The 21847-nt window shown below is 37.1% G+C and overlaps 1 protein-coding gene across 10 annotated transcripts in view; it reads left to right on the top strand.

Moving 5' to 3' along the window:
- The window catches only part of LOC126267309 (kalirin), a 2010890-nt gene that overhangs the window by 830223 nt on the left and 1158820 nt on the right, over nt 1–21847 (top strand). For 2 of the 10 annotated variants that reach the window (XM_049972405.1, XM_049972400.1), the window contains 3 exons: nt 5828–6019; nt 9884–10015; nt 11686–11775. In XM_049972405.1, the coding sequence (XP_049828362.1) occupies nt 5828–6019; nt 9884–10015; nt 11686–11775 (414 nt within the window). Of the gene's footprint in view, nt 1–5827; nt 6020–9865; nt 10016–10236; nt 10270–11173; nt 11282–11685; nt 11776–12354; nt 12385–21847 lie in introns of all 10 variants that reach the window. The other 8 variants (XM_049972404.1, XM_049972399.1, XM_049972395.1 and 5 more) reach the window with 7 other exon arrangements.

Genomic DNA, 21847 nt, shown 5'->3' with positions numbered 1-21847 from the left:
TTCCAATTTTTTGAAGTTTCAGAAAAGAAATGTGTGTCCATTGGTGAGTGATACTTCTTCAACACTTTTCTTTAGTTACGTAAGAGAAAATAATGACTTGGCTACCACCCTACCACCGCCATTTCAACCCCCAAATCATCAGTTTTGTATAGGTAAAATTGTGGCTTATGGAGAGATATTTTTTCCATAAACTCAACCTTTTTAAGGTCTTCGCTTACATCGACATTATGATGCTGAAGCCAGTCAATCGTTTCCTCCTTTCTGCTTGTCAAAGTAGGTGCCTTGTCCACAACAACGGAATGGTAAGGAGCATTATTTAGTACAACTGTTGACTGTTTTCCAAGATTTGGTATTATTAAATCTTCGAACCAGCTTGTAAATGTAATGTGATTTATTTCTTCAAGACAATCTCCTGTTGTCTTTTGATTTAAAAAGCAGGAGACTGTTTGGAAGAAAACTCTGTGAGGTGCTCACATGAAGAAGAATAAGTCTGCCACTCTTGCCAGAAGACATTGCCATTGTTCCTTTACCTGTCTCATCTGCCCAGTCCTGGTTGACAGTGTGACCAGAACTGACCTGCTTTGCATAAAACCACACTACTTTGTCAATTCTTGTGCTATGAATGCCCCATAAAAATCAGCATTGCCATGAAGCTGTATCCTCCCTCTCCGTCAACAGCTTATGGCCACAGAAATGTCCTTAGTGTAAGCCAGTTGTGTAAAACTGTGGTCAAAGATGCGTGGCTGCCTTGGAAAAGGCCTGATTCAGTAATCTGCTTGTTCATACAATCTTATTTCCCAGGGGTGTTAAATTTTGACGGTTCTTCAGCTTCATCATCCTTGTCAAACATTTCCTTCCCAATCTTCACAACAATGTATTTTTTTTTAAATATTCAAAGCTTTAGCAGTTCTGCCGATCACTTTGATAAGGGAGAGCTGTGGGCCACCATTAATGTTTTCATTGTCAAAGCAGGCACATAACACGTAAACCATTTCTCTTGACAGCCCCTGTATGGAAATCCCCTACCCAAGAGAATAAAGTTGAACTTTTCCACTTACAACTTTCAATGAACTTCCCATTGACGTTGTTGAGTACCACACAACTAATAATGGAAACAACGAATAACAGTAACAATGACTAATAGTAACAACAAATAATGGTAACGATGAATAACACTATGAACCCCTACAACGAAAGTCACAGGGCACAGTGATCATGCAGGACAGAAAACAGGCTACAACTGAAGCCCGCTGAAAGCAGGTAGTGTTGTGGTGTTGGTAAAGGTTTGGAAACTTCAGGAATTTGCTGCAGCTGCAGGTAGCACAGAAAGTGGCTCGGGCCTGCTGCATAAGTTTCCCTCCTACCACTTCCGCCCTCGCTGTCAATCCTAAAGTAATTTTGGACAGACTATACGGTCTTTGATCCATTCAGACATGGTGTAAGGGAGAAACAACTGATGGTAAACCTGTATATGAAGCCTAATTTCTCTGAGTCTCTCATTGTGGATGTTTCACGAGATGTGTGTAGCCAGAATTGCAACACTATACCTTTCTGTGATGCACAAACATGCTCCTGTAGCATTTGCCACTGGTGTTTGTTGACCAACTCTGTAGCACTTTCATGCTTACTGATGAATTGTGTAATGAAACACATCATCTTCAATGGATCTTTTCTTTCTCTTACATTAATCCAATCTGTTAAGGATCCAAGAATGAAGAGCAATAGTTGAGAATCTGTCAAAGGGTTTTTCTTCTTTCATTGGTGAATTACTTAAGAGTTTAATATGAATGGTTGGTCCTAAGCATTTTGTTATTTTACTGTTTACTTTGATTTATCATTACTAGGGTAATTGGGCAGTAATGGATCTCTCACCTCTTTATGTGTAATAAGTTACATTTATTTAGGTTCAAGGTCAATTACTGGACCCCTTGCCAGTCACCAATCATCTCCAGATATTTCTACATTTCACTTCAGTTTCTTAGCATTGCAGCCTTCCTATAGACATCAGTGTTATCTCAAAACAGTCTGCCATTTATTAATTCTTTGATGTACTGCGAAACAAAAAGTACCATCTATTGGTTCTTTGGTGCACTATACCATGATGATTAAACATCTGACATCTAAAATGAATAAGCTGAGCACATAACTGTAGATAAAACTTCAAATTACAATATCTCTTTTTACCAGTTTTTGATATGATGAAATAAAGCCTATATGTTGTCCCAATTTTTGTGCAAGTTACCTGTAAAAATCCCATGTAAATTCGTGTAGTAGTTTTGGAAATTAGTGTTTCCAAATAGACATGGCAGTTCTACAGCTTTATTATTAGTGTAGATGTAAACAGCAATGGCCCTGTAACGCTCACTTGAGGTGCTGCTGAACTGTCAGTTTCATCCAATTACAAACAACATGTTGAATTCTACTTGATAATAACTCTTAAATCCAATCACAAATCTGATCCAGTAATCAATAAACAGATTTCGTTCAATAAACACCATTGCAGAACTCTTCAAATGTTTTTTAGATAGAAGTCTCTGCATATAGCATCAAACAGGGTGCCATTGTCTGAGGTGCTCAGGATCATAGGCTCAGAGTGAGCTAAGTGTCACAATATCTTCCTTTGTGGAATCAACGTCATTTTTTATAGAAAATATTTGTATTCACCGAGAGTGTCAGAATATGACAATAAGAAAGATACTGCATAGTTCAATGACAGATTGATGTCAGCAATATGGGCCAATAATTATGCACATCTATCCAATACTTTTTGCTATCTATTTAAGAAGAATGTGCAACTGTAACAGTGTTTCTTCTATTCTGATATTTCAGCTATGAAATGTTCCCTCATCTCCTGAGCTTTCTGTAACACTGACAGTACAGCTCTGCCACTTGCCTTATGAACACATTGTCCATGCAGACATGCTTGTGGCCACAGATTGTAGCAGCAGAAGAAATGCCACTGGGGTGGCAGAGATATGTTTTGCCTGTACTGCTCTCTACAACAGGCATCATTGGTGATAAGTACTGATTACAAACAGTAGGCACTATAAACAGCAGCACTGCATCACACACTGCTGAAAGTGCCAGATTCTGTTCCAGCTGTTTGAACAAGCAGCTGTATCCTGCTATTAGTGCATGTGTGTGTGAGTGTGCCAAGTGTAGAGTCATTGCGTGTGTGTACTGGAACATAGGGAAAGAACACACATGGATGTGGGCATGCCCAAGGGTGGCGGGCTCCAGTGTGAAGAAACCGGACAAACTCGACCATGGCACATGCAGTGCAGGCCGGAGAAGGTGGAGGAGTGTGTATGGCTGCGGGCCATGGAGCAACTCAGCTGGGCTCCAATCCCCCATTGGAATGTAGCAAGAGGTACTCAGAAAATGGAGAAGGGTGTCATCCAGTGAAGAATCCACTACAAACTTTTTCAGTTGGAACCTGATGGTACACACTAGTCATTCCACTTTACCATTTGACAGAGTGGAATGGCAGAGACATAACATGACAAATGCCATGACGGGAACAAAACAACTGAAAGATGTGAGAAATGAACTGAGGCCCATTATTGGAAACTAAGGTACATGGCAATCCCTCAATAGAAAAGTCCTCAAAAGTGTGTGAATTGCCAATGTGACTCACACAAGAGAGTGTATGGAAACAGAATATGCATCCACACCCAAGAGCCAACAGGAATTCAAGAAGGGACCAGCAAAGTCAATGTGAATGCATACCTTTGGCTGTCATGGAGTGGGCCAGGGGGTCAGATATGTCCTGGGAGCTGCCTGATGTCAGGCACACTGCTCACAAGATGCAAAAATATGGACAGTTTTGCTGTCAATCTCAGGCAAAAAAAATGTCTTCTAGCTAACAGTTCTAGCTGCTTGTTCAAACAGCTGGAACAGAATCTGGCACTTTCAGCAGTGTATGATGCAGTGGTGCTGTTAATAGCGCCTACTGTTTGTAATCAGTACTTATCACCAATGATGCCTGTTGTAGAGAGCAATACAGGCAAAACATATATCTGCCACCCCAGTGGCATTTCTTCTGCTGCTACAATCTGTGGCCACAAGCATGTCTGCATGGACAATGTGTTCATAAGGCAAGTAGCAGAGTTGTACTGTCAGTGCTACAGAAAGCTCAGGAGATGGGGGAACATTTCATAGCTGAAATATCAGAATAGAAGAAACACTGTTACAGTTGCACATTCTTCTTAAATAGATAGCAAAAAGTATTGGATAGATGTGCATAATTATTGGCCCATATTGCTGACACCAATCTGTCGTTGAACTGTGCAGTATCTTTCTTATTGTCATATTCTGACACTCTCGGTGAACACAAATATTTTCTATAAAAATTGACGTTGATTCCACAAAGGAAGATATTGTGACACTTAGCTCACTCTGAGCCTATGATCCTGAGCACCTCAGACAATGGCACCCTGTTTGATGCCATATGCAGAGACTTCTATCTAAAAAACATTTGAAGAGTTCTGCAGTGGTGTTTATTGAACGAAATCTGTTTACTGATTACTGGATCAGATTTGTGATTGGATTTAAGAGTTATTATCAAGTAGAATTCAACATGTTGTTTGTAATTGGATGAAACTGACAGTTCAGCAGCACCTCAAGTGAGCGTTACAGGGCCATTGCTGTTTACATCTACACTAATAATAAAGCTGTAGAACTGCCATGTCTGTTTGGAAACACTAATTTCCAAAACTACTACACGAATTTACATGGGATTTCCACAGGTAACTTGCACAAAAATTGGGACAACATATAGGCTTTATTTCATCAAATCAAAAACTGGTAAAAAGACATATTGTAATTTGAAGTTTTATCTACAGTTATGTGTTCAGCTTATTCATTTTAAATGTTAGATGTGCTGAGTATGGAGGTAGATGTATACGTAGATACACTTTTTGATGCGTACATCCTTCCTGTTGTTTTGGACTTCACATCAGACTTGTTTGTACTGTTCCCACTATTTCATGACAACTATCCACATGGATATGTGTGTGTGTGTGTGTGTGTGTGTGTGTGTGTGTGTGTGTGTGTGTGTGTGTGTGTGCGCGAGTGTACACCTGTCCTTTTTTTTCCCCTAAGGGAAGTCTTTCCGCTCCCGGGATTGGAATGACTCCTTACCCTCTCCTTTAAAACCCACATCCTTTCGTCTTTCCCTCTCCTTCCTGAAGAAGCAACCATCGGTTGCGAAAGCTAGTAATTCTGTGTGTGTGTTTGTGTGTTTTTTTCATGTGCCTATATATATATAGAAACTTCCGAACTCTTTGCTTTTACAAATGTCTGCTTGTGTCTGTGTATGTGCGGATGGATGTGTGTGTGTGTGTGTGTGTGTGTGTGTGTGTGTGTGTGTGTGTGTGTGTGTGTGTTTCATCTTTCCTTTTCCTTCCCTCTTTCCTGACGAAGCAGCCGCCAGTTGCGACTATATATACTCTGTCCAATCTAATGAAATGTGGAAATGTTGTGACTGTTCAGTGATTTCCAATTTATTTTTCTTATCTCATAAACGTGATGAATGAAGTGTGGTGAACAGAAACCTGGTTTCTATTCTGGAATGCATATAAATTTAAAAATGACACTGTAATCAAAAATATGCACAATATATTAACAGCACGTAAATATAATTTAAGCATTTATTGTTATACATTGATTAATTGAAATCGCAATTAATGTTGAAACCAGAGCCATTAATTCAGAAAGAGTCATTACTACTCTTTCATTAAATACACCTGCCTATTGTTTCATGTTTTGAATAGTATATAACTTTATGCCCAACCATGTTACTAAAAGTGTTACGTTTTTCTTCCAGAACGTGTATGTAAATATTAATAGGATTTTAACTGTAGCTTCCCGCCTAATAGAAAGTAATCACTATGCTGCTCAACACATTCGTACTGTGGCAAGCAGGCTTGACAGGACATGGAAGGAGTTTGCAGCAGGCTTGGATGAAAGGACATCTGTTTTGGCTCTTTCTGTGTTGTTTCACCATAAAGCTGAACAGGTAAGAAGACTGAGCTTATGAAATTTCTACTTTTTTGACTTCTTGGTTCATTGCGATAGAGAAAAATTTCTCCATGGAATGTTTATTTGATGTGTTGTGGGACAAAAAGACAAAATTATGTTAGACATTGTCACTCCTTGCTCCTACCACTACAACCCGTAGCCTCGTGCATTTGCTTTGAAGTATTTCATGACTGTGGAGAATGCGTTAAACATTTATAATGCTGAACATCCCTTTTTTCTCATCTCTAGTGACTTTCTCTTTTCCCCTTTTTTTCAAATTAAAAAACAAGTGAGCAAGATTTAGATGATGAGACAAGCCACTTTTTGTAAATGTTCACTGTCACATTTAATACTGTACACTCAATATTGCCACTTCCACTAATGGTTTTCATCCTATTCCACTATACAGCTGTCAACAGTTGACACTGTTATGGCATTAATCAGATTTTTACTAATGTAATAATAAAACGTATAATAATTCATTACTGTCACTCTTTCACTGGGAGAGTGGAACATATTGTTTCCCATGTTTGTCTATGTTTCATAGAAATTTCCGTTATAAATTATATCAGCTTGGGCCCCACTACAAATTCTTAAAATGTGTAATCAGAATTCAGAAACACAGTATCATCATCCTTATGCTTCTAACACTTCTGCGTAACATTCTTGCGCAGTGTTGCTAGAACGGGGGAAAAGTAGCGTGCTACTACTGTTTTGACTGTGGGACAGAATATAACTAATGAAATGATAAAAATGGAAAACATTATGCCTTCAGGATTTTCCAAGCCATTTGCCACACTTTGCTAAGCCAAAATTCTTCATCCATCTTGATAATGTTGTGATGAAATGAGTTTCAAGCTTCTTTTTATTGGAAAAATAGTAAGCACAGTTTCATCATATACTATAAGATGTTACTGCAAGGGAATTTTTGTGCAATTTCAACGCCCATGCTGGAAGGAAGGAAGGATGATTGGGTTTAACATCCCATTGACAATGATTTAATGACTTTGGGTAATAGCACAGTAATGCTAATTCATTCATATGAAAAGCAAACTTTTTTGTGATTAGATCAAATGTGACTATATAAATGGTAGTTATCTTTCTACAGTAAGTAGGTACTATGTTTTGCATATCATATTTCATGGTCTTAAACATTATCTTTAGATTCTCTTATTGTTCACAGTTTATTGAGTCTCTCAGCAGTTTCATTTATTGCACTATTGTGATGGTGATCAGGGTTAGCCATTTTTGGGACATGATGTATGCAAGGGAACATCATAAGGGCTATATCTTAAATACAGCAACCAGCAGCAAGTACAGTATAAAAAGTTTATTCACATTTAACCAGTACCAGTTTCATTTTGTTGTAAATTCAGTAGTAAAATGAAAATAGAATGGTGCCCCAAAATGTAAAAAATACAGTATTAAAAGAGAAATGGCCCTAGATTGTGCACAAAACTGTAGTAATTAAGAGTTATTAAAACAAGAAAAAGGTCTAATAGAATTTACATTTATTATTATGTATAAATCATGAATTTAAAAAATTTTGGTGCTTATATGGTTGTTAGAGTTAGTTGGACAGGAAAAGTCATAGGCAGCTTGAAGACAGATGAAACCATTATTTATTTCTCAACTACCTATAGTAGTAGACTAGTGACCACATCAGGTGGATGCAGGGTGATGGGGATCGAACCCACGGTCCACAATGTGTGATATGTAGTCACGAAGTCACCTGCATGTCCTTTGTGTGGCTCAACTCGGAAGCTGAGTGACCTTATGTTGAAAGCATTCCAGCCCACTGGTGGTGCAAGCTGTGCCAAATGTTGGCATGACAATGTGGCCATGCTATGCTGCTGGGAAAGTGAGATGGGAACCTATGCAGTCATGGTGAGTGATAGAAACGCAGGCATGTGGGGTGCAAATCCTGACCTCGTTGTGTAGCTAGTGACATATGGTGTTGGCAGACAACCAATAGCTCGGAGGCTGGGAGGAACTCAGTTTGACCCTCGTACGTTCAGTTTTGTGGCTGAATGGCCAGTATTTATATGCACCAGGGCCTTTTGTTGTCAAGTGGTCACCATTGGCGTCACATACGCCACTTGCCGTACACCACCAATTGTGTCTCAAGTTGTGGTACCTTCATTGATTATTGACCACACAATCATGATGCAGCTTCTAGGAGGGGAGTGTTGTGTAATGCTGCACCAGCAGATTGCAGCCGGTAGTACAGTCATGAAGAGTTCTTACCTTATCTCACACTGTTATACTGGCTTACACACTGGATTATCTTGAAAAATGTGTTTGAGAGTGTCCAGGTGATTGTGTGTATTCCTAAATTGCTAAGAAGGCTGGATCCTAACAGCAGGTTCTTTTCTTTGTAATGGGAAGGCCTGTAGCCCCTCCACTCAAGTGTTACAGGTCCTCAGAAACTTGATAGTGGGCAGTCAGTCTTTAAAGACATCACTTTCAAGCAAAGCACAGCACTTGTAGAGTGCACATGTCTGTCTTCTCTGGCTTTGGGAAAAATCTCACAGTAACAAGATGTGGCTTAACATTGGGGAGACTAGTCACTTAGAAAAATATTTTACATAGAAAACTGGCCACTTATGCTGTTATTTATAGTAATATTGGCACATATGTAATTTATGTATCTTCAGGTGTACTACATACAAAAATATGTCCAAGCTTAAAGATTTATTTTTCATATTGAATTTAGTTCTTTGATGGATTACAGATTTTAAAATAATATGAAAGGAAGTATAGTTGTCCCCCAAGAAAAAAGTGTGAGGAAGTGTGTTATTTAGCAATTTCTTCCTCTCGAGTTTCCCCGATATCTTGCTCAGTCAACAAGTGTGACGTATCTGTAGCTGAATAATAGCAAACTGTAAAAACTAATGACTATATGCATGAAATTTGTGTGCGTTCATATTGGCGCAGCCATTCATAACAGCAGCTTTTACATTCACTAGTGTTTATTTTGAAATAATTCTAGAAGTTGATAACAGAAGGCAGCACCAGTCAAGGGGCAGGTTGAGAGATGTCCATATATTGTTCTCATATGAAATGAATCCAGTTTTTGAGTGACAGGTGGCTCGTACATAAAGAAAATTATGTCTGACCTATGTTAAGCTGTGGTCTTTTTAACAGAAAGTTGTGGTTCAAGCTATGTTCAAGCTTGGTCTCCCAAGTGTTAACTGAAAGGCATTTTTTCAGAGCATCAGGCTGTGAACTATTAAATGATTTTTAAAAATCCTTTGTCAGATTGCTCTTAGAACCTTCTTATACCATACTTGTGGCTGATTGCTGTATATAAGTTATAATCATTACAATGCTGCTACAGTTATGTTTCGCATAAAACCTGTTTCCGCTAAAGTAGCATAGTCATATTACTGCAACCATTTACTTTCTAATGCCATTCAGCAGAGTGTTACATTCACGTGATTCCTTAAGGTTCTGCTTATTCTTAATACATTCCACAATGTTTTTATTTCTGTTTTAGGTTTCATTCATTTATTTATTTGCTTATTTATTTTGGGTTGTGGGGCATCATAGATGTCATCCTCTGTTTCTGTTTCTTATGAATAATTTTTGGCTCATTGTACCCAAGTACAGAAGAAATGAACTTACTCTTCAACATTTTTAGCAGTCTTCCATGTGTTTTACAAAGTGCCAAAATATTAGTTCTGTGCTGAAAATGATCTGTAATGACAATGATCAGTTCTAGTTCACTGGTCTGATGCTAAGGTTTATAATATTAAATATGCAACTGGAAGCTTTATTTTTTATTATTTTTCTTCCTATTGTACGCATTAGTGAAATATTTCAAAATTTTGTTTTTATGCAGTTTATGCTTCCATTTCAGTATGTTGAAAATGTATCGAATTGGAATCAGGCCTGTGAAAACATGACAATACCAAGTGAAATAATAGTTTTAGAGACAGCAATACATCAACACCAAAGTCTCTATGAATCTATGTGCCAGGCATATACAGAGGTAATATTGTTTCTAATGTAATCTTAAATTTAATCTGCATTTTTATCAGAACAGTCATTTACAGAATAAAGTGATATATTACTTAAATCAAAACATTCATATGCAGTCAATTTCTATTGTATTCATCAGCTTCTTGTGAATATGAACTTATGCAATGTACATATTTATTACATTTCCGTTATTCCCACTCTTAATTAGTTGGTATTTGTATGTACTTGTAGGACTGCTTGGTTCCAGATGGAAAATTATCGCAGGCAAGCAGATAATTCTTCCTTTATAAATGTTATTTTTATTTTTTAACTAGAGTTCCTAGGGCAACTGTCATAATGTCTTATTTATTTGCATATTGTAGGTCAAAGTTTCAGTATTAGCACAATTATTTGTCATTCCTGTGCACTTGATTTTGCTGTCCTTCTTTCCCTAAGAGAATGGTGCTTCTGCTTGTATTTGCACCGAATGATCTTTATGTAGATATCATTTTTTGAAATTAAGATTTATGCTCATTAGCATTTGTTTTATGTAGTAAATGTGTTAATGTATTATTCATAGAATCATTATTTATGTTATATAAATTTGGTAGTGGCAAAGTGAGAGCTTTGCAAGTAATAATTTCAAAAACAATTACATTTTTGCTCAAAAAGAGGCTCAGCTATTAAAATTTTTGTGTTCTTACTATGCTTGTTGGCTGAAACTTTAAATTTTATTGTAAAGTATTTACTATTTGCACTTCTTTGAAGAAATTATATTTGGAAAAAGGCTTTTTCAGTAAAGATGAATGTTTATTTAAGATAATACAGTAAATTATACAAAGAGGTTCTCATTTGTAGATGAATGAACTAGAAAACAAAAATTAAGCAATGGGAACTTTGTGTGAAAGCAGTTATTTATGAGAAAAATTATTGCCTTTATACTTATGAAGTATTGCTTAAAATTCCATGATAACTTTCAAAGCCTCACAGAGTTACATTGAACAGCACTCCTTTAACAAGCAGCAAATGGTTATAAGTAGCATTGCACATCCTATAGACACATACATGTAAGGTATACTGTTGGGTTCTACACACTGAGGAGCATAGGATCTCCCAGTGTTTGCTGGAACACTATAGCATTTCCTTCCACATTTACCATTCTTTTTTATGTTATTATTTTCATTTTCAGGTGTATAATTCATACCAGGCCCTTCTGAATGGACTTGACATCTTGGTTCAAGTCTGCCACTGTTTCCCCTCAACACTCACTGCCAGAGAATGTGTTTCCGACAACAATGTATGCCATACATTCATTTCACATTAGTGTCTCTCTCTTTCTGTTCTCTTCCAGTTTCATTTGGTGCTTGATCGGGATTGGAGATGTATGGGTTAGATTGCATATCTCCTAACCTTTTGCAACAACTGGGACTTCAACTATTACTCGTCTCTCTTGAATACATTCCAAGCTTTTTGGTTGAATGTATTCCAGAGTTAGCCAGGCAACTGAAATGAATAACAATTTTTTGCTTTTATTGGAAGCAAATTTCTCTCTAAAAAAAATACATTGGCTGCTTAACATTATGAAGTACAGTGATTGCAAGAGGGTGGTGAGTTTTGATTGCCTGTTTAGTGGGAGGTGTGTGTCTGAGAATGAATAAGCAAGTTATACTAATGAGGTGTTGGTTATTGGGTCCTTCACAGGTTCATAGCACTAGCAAAAAACTGCTATATCAGCTCGACCACCTGGTTCAGATCTGTAACCAACCTGGAATGGAATCGGCTCGGAAACATGTAGGCAACTTTTTCTTTCACTTTTCTTCATTTCTTGGTCATGATAGTATATTTATAGTATATATGAGTAACATAGCTACCATAGTTTTTTGCAGTTTTTTCAACTGTATACCTTTATGGCAACCAGGGAAAATGCTATTTGTTCTTGCTAGCTTTTTGTAATTAGAAAAATAGTTTTTGCAGAAGTACACGTTCTTACTTTTTCTCCTATCTCAAACTATGATTTATAAATAAATTTTTATGGTTATTATTGATTCTCCCGAGTTTCCTTTTTCAGTACCATTTTATATTTTTAAGTGGTCAGTGAGCTGTACTGTTAGGTTGTACATTTTAAATATTGAACGGAGTAGTTTTGTTGCATGATTTTAGGCTTGTCCACATTTTAAATTCACATGCTTTTTTAAGAGCTGTGAAGTTTTACAGGTATTAAACCAGTTTCATTTGCCAAATGTTGTTGTACAGGTATGGCAAATACTTTATACTGTCAGTGTTATAATCTTGATTACATTAGTAGCATTCTTTTCAATATTTAGAAATTCATAATATTTGTTTAGTAATTTGAAATATTTTTTATTCAAGAGTACAAGAAGAAAGCAGAAGGGGCATCCAGTAAGTTAAAAATATTTTTGTGATTTGTGTGGTACACCAGTGTAGAATCCATTCAGTCACAATTTTGCTGTTGCACTAGTTTCTTGTTTTGCTTGCTGTTTTTTACTGTGGTAGAAAACTGTCAGTAGACTGTGACACATAGTTTTTGACAATTTACTGATGAAGTCAGAGTTTCTGTCAGTGTGTGTTTTGTAGATTATATTACAAATGTGTGCAAAACATTTATTTTGTCTACACATCACTCTTATTTTAAAATGGTATACTTACAGATGTATGCATAATATGCATATTTTGTGACAGTGTTTGTGCATCTGTCAACCTTACTGTGGATTTTTGTTGTCTGAAAAAGTATACTGTGAGAGGCTGGAATAGGGAGAAAACAAAAGAGAATGTTATAGTCTGTGTAGTACAAGTAATTACCATAATTTTGAAAGACATGGTGGAGTACAGTGTAAGGTTAAAGTTCTTTCCAGAGAATTATAATGCACAGTCAAACAATGGAAAGTCCAGGAAAGTATAACACCAATTTTATGGACGTAATAGACTGCTACATACCATGTAGATAAGGCACTGAGTTGCAGCCAGGCACAGTGAAAAAGATTGCTAAAGTATTTAGTCATAAGTTTTTGGAAGAAGTCCTTCTTCCGAAGTAGAACTCCCTCCCCCCCCACCCACCCACACACACACACACACACACACACACACACACACACATATACACACACACAAAAGCACAACTTTCATACGTTTGACCATTGTCTCCAGGTACTGGGTGGCAAACACAGAGAAGTGACCATGTGTGTACGAGTTGTGAATGTGCATAAGTTCTACTTCAGAAGAAGGAATTAGTCTGCAAGCTTATGAGTAAATATTTTAGCAGCTTCTTTCATTGTGCCTGTCCGTGACTTATCTCCTCTTCTATGTGGTGAATTATAATACACAATTATCTTTCATGACATGTAATGCCATTTTCAGTAGATGTTACATTCATAAGATAAAAATTAATGATTCGTAAAGTAGTACCACATACAAGGCAATGTGTTTTGCTATTGATGATTGTGTATGTCAACTACATGTAAGTAATGGCAGGAGGAAAGATAGTCATTGACCATACTGCTTGAGGCATTGTATAGCTGACACGCACAATAACAAGTCTGAGATATAGTGTTCAGTGGCATTCTCTGTCACTGGTTATGAAAGTTGATCTTGGCCACAATTTGATGGTGACCATTAGCGTGGGTGGGCAGCTTGTTGGTACTCATCCCCACATTAAAGGATGGGTAGATATTGTGACTTAGTTAGTATATGATATGACTACTTCCACAGGGGGCTGTGTGCTTGAGGGGGCAGGATATGCAGGTGAAAGAACTGAAACAGGATCTAGTGGATAAGTGCATAGGATGGATCCTGCACCAGTGTCTCTAACGGATGTAACCAATGTGACAAAATGCCGTAAGTAGGTGTACCATAAGAGTGGACCAGGATATTTAGTAGTCTTGGTAGATTATTAAATACTACTCTGAGAAAGGAGAGTGAAAGTTAGGCAAAGCCATGTCAGAGGAAGATGCTAAGATTGTTCTGGTGTGGGATAACATTTGAAATAAGGAGGGCCTGTTCATTTGCATTTGATTAATTGGGGTGCATCAGGGAGGGAAGAAATTTATGGCACAACTTGAATAAAAGAAGTGAACGAATGATATCAGTCATCCGGAAGCAACAACTTTTGAGATGGAAGGAAGTGTGGGGACTAAAAATTGTAGAGATAGTTCGAGGCTTGACTACAGTAAGCAGGTTGAATTGGATGTAGGTTGAAACAGTGATGCAGAGATGAAGAGACTTGCACAGGATAGACAGTTGTGGAGAGCTGCTTTAACCTGTCTTCAGACTGAAGATGATGACGACAACAACAGCAACAGTTATGTGGTTGAAGTATTAGGAGCATGCCACAGATTTGTTAGTGGCCAGTGCCTGGAGGGCACTGCTTGTCTGCATGGGGGCAGGTATTGCAGCAGGTTTGGTTCCCTTGCATCCTCCCACAACCACCTACACCAGTCCTGCCACTGGTGAAATGTATACCATTGAAGGGAGGGCCACATGTCCATCTCTTCTCAGTTGTTGTGTTCACTGTACAGCTTTCTACATTGATGTGACAGCTACCAAACTGACTGAGCCATAAAATTGCACAGACAAACTAAACTGTCCACCTGGGTTATGCCCAATAACCAATGATGGAGTATGCTCTCCGGCATATCTCTGGGGATCTAGACAACTGCTACATGATATGAAGCCATTTGGATCCACCCATCCAACACCCTGCACAGATGGGAACTTGTACTCCGATACATCCTTTCATCCCACCACTCCCATGCCTCAACCTGCATTAACCTCTGCATCTGTTACCTCTTTGGTTATCTGCTCATTTATTTATGTTAACACTCTTCCCCTCCCCCCTCACCTGTGTGTGTGTTGTGTGTGTGTGTTGTGTGTGTGTGTGTGTGTGTGTGTTTGTGTGTGTGTGTGTGTGTGTGTGTGTGTGAGGACACCTTTCACTTCATCTTTGCTCACCTTTCCCTTATAAGCTAGGTTGTGAGTGACTTGTATCCAGTTTTCCCTTCTTTCCCGGTTTATCCTCTCTCCTCCCTGATGAGGTAGCTACTTTCCAGAAGCTAAGTTTTATTTATATTCATTGATTTTGTGTGACTTCTGATACTACTGAGCCAAGGTGGGAACTGGCCAGCCCATCTGTCTCTCTGTGTATTTATCACATTTATGTATGAGACGTCCCTTCTAATCAGTTAATAACACCTTTAGCATAATGGGCAAGGGATTGCTTGTCAGTCCAGATACAGCATTTACAGGTAGCTAACCCCTACTTTTTGGTGTAAAAAAGATAACAGATATAAAAGTGGAGGTACTGTTTGTTGATTTTATGCGCATGTAGGATATTATGGAGCCATCATGGAGTTGGAAGTCGATACACAGGTAGGGAGCTTGCTGGGCTGAAAGGAACAGTTCTCATACATTTAGGAAAATAGTTACAAGACTGTGATGCTATGAGGATAGGATGCCTTGGGCCTGGGTCCACACCGTGAAGGTATCATCTATGAGATGAGCCTGACCTAGACAAGGAGTTGAGCATCTTGTAGGGTTGCCAGATATCATAAAACAAAAAACTGAGTGGCAGCTCTTTATTTATTTCTAAAAACATTTTCAAACCTAAAATAACATCACACAAAACATTATATAGCACTTCCATATATTTAACACTTGGAGAGCGGCCACTTCGAAGAATATTGGGCCTAGGAAACTGCCCATTTATGCCATTATATGAGTCATCACTGACATGTATGTAATTGATTTACCTTTAAGAGTAATACGTATTAAAAAAAGACTTAGCTTCAAGATTTATTTTCTATATTTACTTCAGTTCTTTGATAACGTACAAATTTTAAAATAATGATGACATAAAGTATAATTATCCTCCCAAGGAAAAAAGTTTGAGGTAAGTTATTGAGCAGTTTCATCCTCTGGAGCCTCCAAAATTTCTTGCTCACTTAACAAACATGATGTATCTGTAGAAGAATTACAGTAAACAACAAAACCTAATTAGTACACTCAGGAAATTATGTCATTGTGACCATACTGGCTCAGCAGTTTATGACAGTGGCTATTACTTTCGCTGATGTTTCTTTTGAAATAATTCTAAAAATTGACAACAGAAAGCAGAACCAGTCAACGGACAGCTAGCAAGACATCTGTACATTCTTTTTTTACAGACAGTGAGTCCAGGTTTCAAGCAATAGACGACTCGTGCATTGAGAAGATCACAGCCTGACCTATACAAATGTGTGGTCCTTTTAACATAAAATTGTTTCCTGAAGGTGTTTTTGAGGTTGTCTAGAAAGTGTTGATAGGGTGCACAAAATATTAATAGTGTGGAAGTACATCCAAAGAACTCAAAAATACATATTTATCATTTTCAAGGGCGAGTCAATCAGATTCAGATTCATTCTAATTGTATTTCACTGAACTTCTGTCATTTTTAATGAATGAATAACAGTCTTTTGAAATTTAAAAAATTATGAACAGGACATGATTTCATAATTGACTGTTGCATGGAGTTCTGCCTTGATTAATCTGTTGAACATCTGTTTATTGTGTCACAACACTTACTCTTCTGTATGACAAATTATGTTTTTCTAAGCTCTGCATTACCAATTTGGTAGTTGGTATTGATATTTCTCTAGCATTTTCAATGAAATCCAAAAGTTTATTCTGCCCTCCCTTTAAAGCGTCAAAGTACCAGATGCAGACTGAGAACACTTTTCAATTGATTTTGCCTGACACATTGGCTGTCAGTGAAAAAAAAAATATTAAAGTCCTTTTTAGACACCTTAAAATAAACACAAAGATGTTAACACTTTTAGGAGCGTGGACAGTCTTCAAAACCATTTCCAGTTTAGTACATCCAAATTGAAGTTTGGATGCAACTACAGAATCACTAAACATATTTAATAATCCAGACTTGAATAACTTAGCATATTTTCACTGTATCACTAAATCAAGTTCACATACAGTGCTTTTATCATACTCCTCTTTACTATTTAAGCTAACAAAATAGCTTGATAGTTTATTTAAACTTCCAGAACTACACTTTTTGTTAATTTCATGTCCCTTGTAGTGTGAATGTTACCTCAGATTAGTTGGTCCACCCTGTAAAATACTAAAGTGCTTCCTACCCAAAGCACAAAATGCCTGGCTCCTGTCTGATCCTGGATTAACCCAGAAAAACATCTTCACATTTCTTGAGATGTATTTTTTTTATGTTTGCCTTGAGATTTAAACTTCTGTCATGGAAGAGTCTTTGACAGATTTGCTTTGCCCTCAAACATTTTTAACTTCAAACTGACTTGCTAGAGAATACTAATGGATTAAGAAGACTCCTAACCATGTTTGAATCAGACTGGAGATGCTGGAGGAAGCATCGTAAATTAGAATCATTGGTTGTTGCTTTGGAAGCTCAAACATTGCCAACATTCACGAAATTCAACTTAACCAAATAAACTATATCAAAGACATTTTTATATAAAAGGAGTTTTAAGGTTATATTTATTCCATAAAATATAATTTGTAATAGACCTGGACACAATAGAGATAAAAAATGGAGAATCTTTCACCTAGGGTATAAGAAAAGAAAAAAAAACGAAAATGCTAGGATGTCAGGTGGATAGCAGGGATTCTTGTAAGTACTGTATAAACAAGTTGGTCTATGAAATAGTCATGCAGCAGCTCTGGTCATGTCAGAAATTTGTTTATGTATATCCACCTCAGAGCAGAACTAGTAAGGGTATGGCTGGCACTATGTAAAAAAAATGGAAGTGTGCAGAAGCAGTAGGACGTTGGGTGAGCTAGTGTCTGATGGCACCAAGGCCCTGGACATGAAGGATATTAGGATAGAGTGAGGTGATATCAACAGTAACAAGCAGGGGATGAAGTGCTAACGAGGTAGTGACAGTTGAGAGAATGTGAAGGACATTGTTAGTATTTCTGGTTAAGGAAGCTAGAGTACTGATAGTAGCTTGTTCCCTCGACTGCATTGGGGTAAGCTCACTGCACAACATTCACAGCTCTCTCTCTCTCTCTCTCTCTCTCTCTCTCTCTCTCTCTCTCTCTCTCTCTCTCTCTCTCTCTCTGTGTGTGTGTGTGTGTGTGTGTGTGTGTGTGTGTGTGTGTGTGTGTGTGTGAGAGAGAGAGAGAGAGAGAGAGAGAGAGAGAGAGAGAGAGAGAGAGATTGCCTGAAACCTTAACTACTAGTTCAGTCTAATTTATGTATTTTCTACTGCTTAACACCTTGCAAATATGGTGAGCAAAATTATGGTAAACTTAAACATTGTTTGTATTCCATCCACAATTTTCCACAATAGCTTTAAAAGCAACAGTAACTAGGAAAAATACAAAGCAATTGTCATGTAGATGGAATAATTTGTCACCATAGTAGTGCTACAAACAACTACCATATGCTATTGGTGGTACTGCAATTTATTTGTATCAGCTATACATAGTGCAGAGCTGCATGTTGTTAGGACAGAAATTGCTGTTGTGGAACTGGGAAGAGAGTAGGGATGGAGGTGAGGGCACATCAGGGAGATCTGATGTTGAGGGTCCATTTACTAGGCAGACTGTAGACAGATATATGTAGGAAAGTGAATAAAATGTTTTTGGGTGAGCAATCAGATCGTAATGGCAAACATGCACAATATTTTTAAAAAAGTCTGTGTTGTCATGGTTAGGTCTGCTGATAGATATATAGCAGACCAGAAAGCTAGAAGAGCATCCCCCAGTTCTGCTCTCATGTAATTCATTTTTACTCTGTTCCTAACATTACTACGTATGTTTTCTACTTACAGGATTCGAAAGCAGTTAAATACATGGAATTATACTGTTCAGTGGCTGTTGCAAAAAATTTTTAAATTGAATATTCACCATGAACTGTGTTCAGTGTAGTGTGGTCAAGACTTTCAAGGGACAACAATGACTAATATTTGCTGTTCGGTGTTTCCTACATAAGCAATAATTCTTCAGCATCACCACATTTTCCATATAGACTGTACTTATAGTTTCTCATTTAATTATCAAATACATATAGAATCATAAAAGGCTTGCATTGCAAGCTAGCTAGCAGTGATTTTAGTTATTTCCCAATTGATTTACATCCTATACCATTTAAACAGAAGTATCAGGATGTAACTCTAAATTGCTACATAGGATGGTCTTTAGAATCTGAAGTCAATGCAGGAAGGTCCTCAGTTTCAGATAAGGCTGTGCATGTTTACGTTGATGAAAGTACAAAGAAACAATATCTTAAATGAACATTATTTTTTTCAAGCAATATTCTGAGTCTGGTGTAGATAATTGGTGGTGGGGTGTTGGGTTGAGTAGATTTGTGCTTTCATTTTCTATGGATCTGGAATTATCTGTAAATATCTCAACTATTCTTCAGTAGAGAGTGGATCTGGAATAATTTGTAAATATGAGCAACATTTTTCAGTAGAAAGTTTTAGTTACTTAATTGAGTAGTTTGAAGTACATACAGGACATTTTACCCTTGTGGATGATTCATTTAACAAAAATGTTATCATCTATAAGCTTTAGTGCCATTGTGGGTGATTTGTTTTCTGTTTGAGATTGATTTGTTTGATATTGTTTCACAAGCTATTTTCCAGCTGCACAGAAATTATGTGATACACAGATTGTCTTCACTTATGCAATATGTGGAAATGTGGCACATGTATGCACAAACTGTAGAAAAAATAGGTAAGAAGTTGCTCCCATCCAAGTGAGGTATCACATTTGAATCAGCAACAGAACATAAATATAGGTAATGTATCTGCTGCACTAGAATATGAGACATATGAAAGCAAAGGAGAAACAATTGCAAGAAATAAGCAAACACAACGAGAATGTCAAGTTTCCCATCATTGTCTATAGTTTCAAAGAAATCAGTAATTGTGTTTATCTTTGTTCATATCTTTTTATACACAGCTATATTGTTTGATTGTTTACCTTGCATTTTCTCTCACATTTCTCTAAATACAGACTTCACCAACAAACTAAATGTTATACAAAGATACCTTCTAATCTCAAAATTTACATCAGTAGTTGAACTTCTTTTATTCTGTCACACATCTGTTTCACTAAGTTTCCTTTCCTTTGCTGAAAAATAACACTACCTTCCTAAGATTTCTCACACTTAACAGCAAAGCCACACCTGTAACAATGACAATTCTTGTAATAACTATTATTCTATTACATAATATTTGTTCGGACTGATTAATGGGTTTTCAGAGGTTGACAAAAATTGTGTAGGAGTCTGAAGCCATATATACACAAAGAGAACATGGCATAGAAGAATATTAAGGAAATACTGTAATAATTTATTAGACTTTTCCAGCTCAGTTAATTTGTAGAGAGCAGGGAAGAATGAGTAGAGAGAGGGAGACTACAGGGGAATAAAGCAATTGAAGAACGTATATGATAATACATAGTGAATCTGTGATGCAAGAAATGACAGAGAAGCAAACAGTAAGTTGGTCAAGAAATAAGAAATTCTCTTTGAGGCAGATATGATGGTAAAGAAGACAGAAGCACAGAGGAGGAATGAATAGAAGTTGAATTGTAGGAGAGCAGTTGGTATCAGAGATTAATGTACACATTTTTTTCCTTCGAGTGAATGCACCACCATTTGACTGTATTGTTGCTTATTTAATTAGTATCTATGCTTTGGCCTTTTACGTAATTTTCACGTGATTGAGGTTTTCCCTCATCAACATATATTGCAGGACCTCCAGGTCAAAATTAGCCATAAATTAGGAAAATTATGGCTCCCCATGAAATGCCAGATGTAAAATCATCATCATGTAAAAAGATCAGTAAATAACAATGGTACCACATCATATTTAGTAAAAACAGGCCAACTTGATATATAAAAGATGCATGTTACAACTCAAAGACGTGGGTAAAAACAGGTTTACTTGGTCTAGAAAACATGAACATGATGACTCAAAGACATGTGTTTCAATTTTATATACTAAGTAAGTCTGTTTGTACTAATTATGACATACTCCCACTATTATTTACTGATCTTCTTACAAGATGATGATTTTACATCTGGTATTTTGTGGAGAGCCAATATTTTCTCAATTTATGCCCCATTTTGAACTTAATGTCCTGCAATATATGTTAATGACATAAACTCAATCACTTGGACATTGACTGAAACCTAGGTCATAATTACATAAACAACACTACAGTCAAACGGTCCTGTTTTCGTTTAAAAATTGTTGTATAACCGTTCTCAGCAACATCAAAAACTGTTTAATATACACATAATTTAACTGAGCCATGACAGAGCACTGTCAAAGATTATATTAAGTGTATACTTCTTTTAGAATTCAAGTTTATGTTTTCTCTAATCTTATTCTTTCTTTCCCTCTTGTTATTGAACTAAAATGTGTCCTGTAACTTGTTTTCATACTGACTGTTGATAACTCCATCACTATGGTTATTAAACCTTTTTTCTACTTGCCCAAAAGCTATAAGTTATGATTTGATCATGATACACAGATTCTGAGACCTATTGAGCACAGAACAAACCAGGACCAGGAGATTTCTGCATGAACCTGGGATTATGAGAGATGTCTCTTAGTCCCAGATTTGTACAGAAGTCTCTTGATCCTAATTTATCCTGTGCTCAGTAGATCTCTGAATCTGTTTTTTCACATATAAATTAAACCCATGAATCTTTCCAGTGAAGACTTCTAAATGAGGCTTTTGACACAAAGCCCAACATAAAGTGTCAACCACCTTTCCAAGAGTTAGCTGCTTCTCATTGTTTGTGAGTATAGTGTTAATCAGAGATACCATCTGTTTCCTCCAATCTTCATCCACAGCCTGCATCATATTA

Source organism: Schistocerca gregaria, chromosome 4, assembly GCF_023897955.1.
Source record: "Schistocerca gregaria isolate iqSchGreg1 chromosome 4, iqSchGreg1.2, whole genome shotgun sequence".
In the NCBI taxonomy this organism is placed as follows: domain Eukaryota; kingdom Metazoa; phylum Arthropoda; class Insecta; order Orthoptera; family Acrididae; genus Schistocerca; species Schistocerca gregaria.
This window is presented reverse-complemented; position numbering and strand designations above follow the sequence as displayed.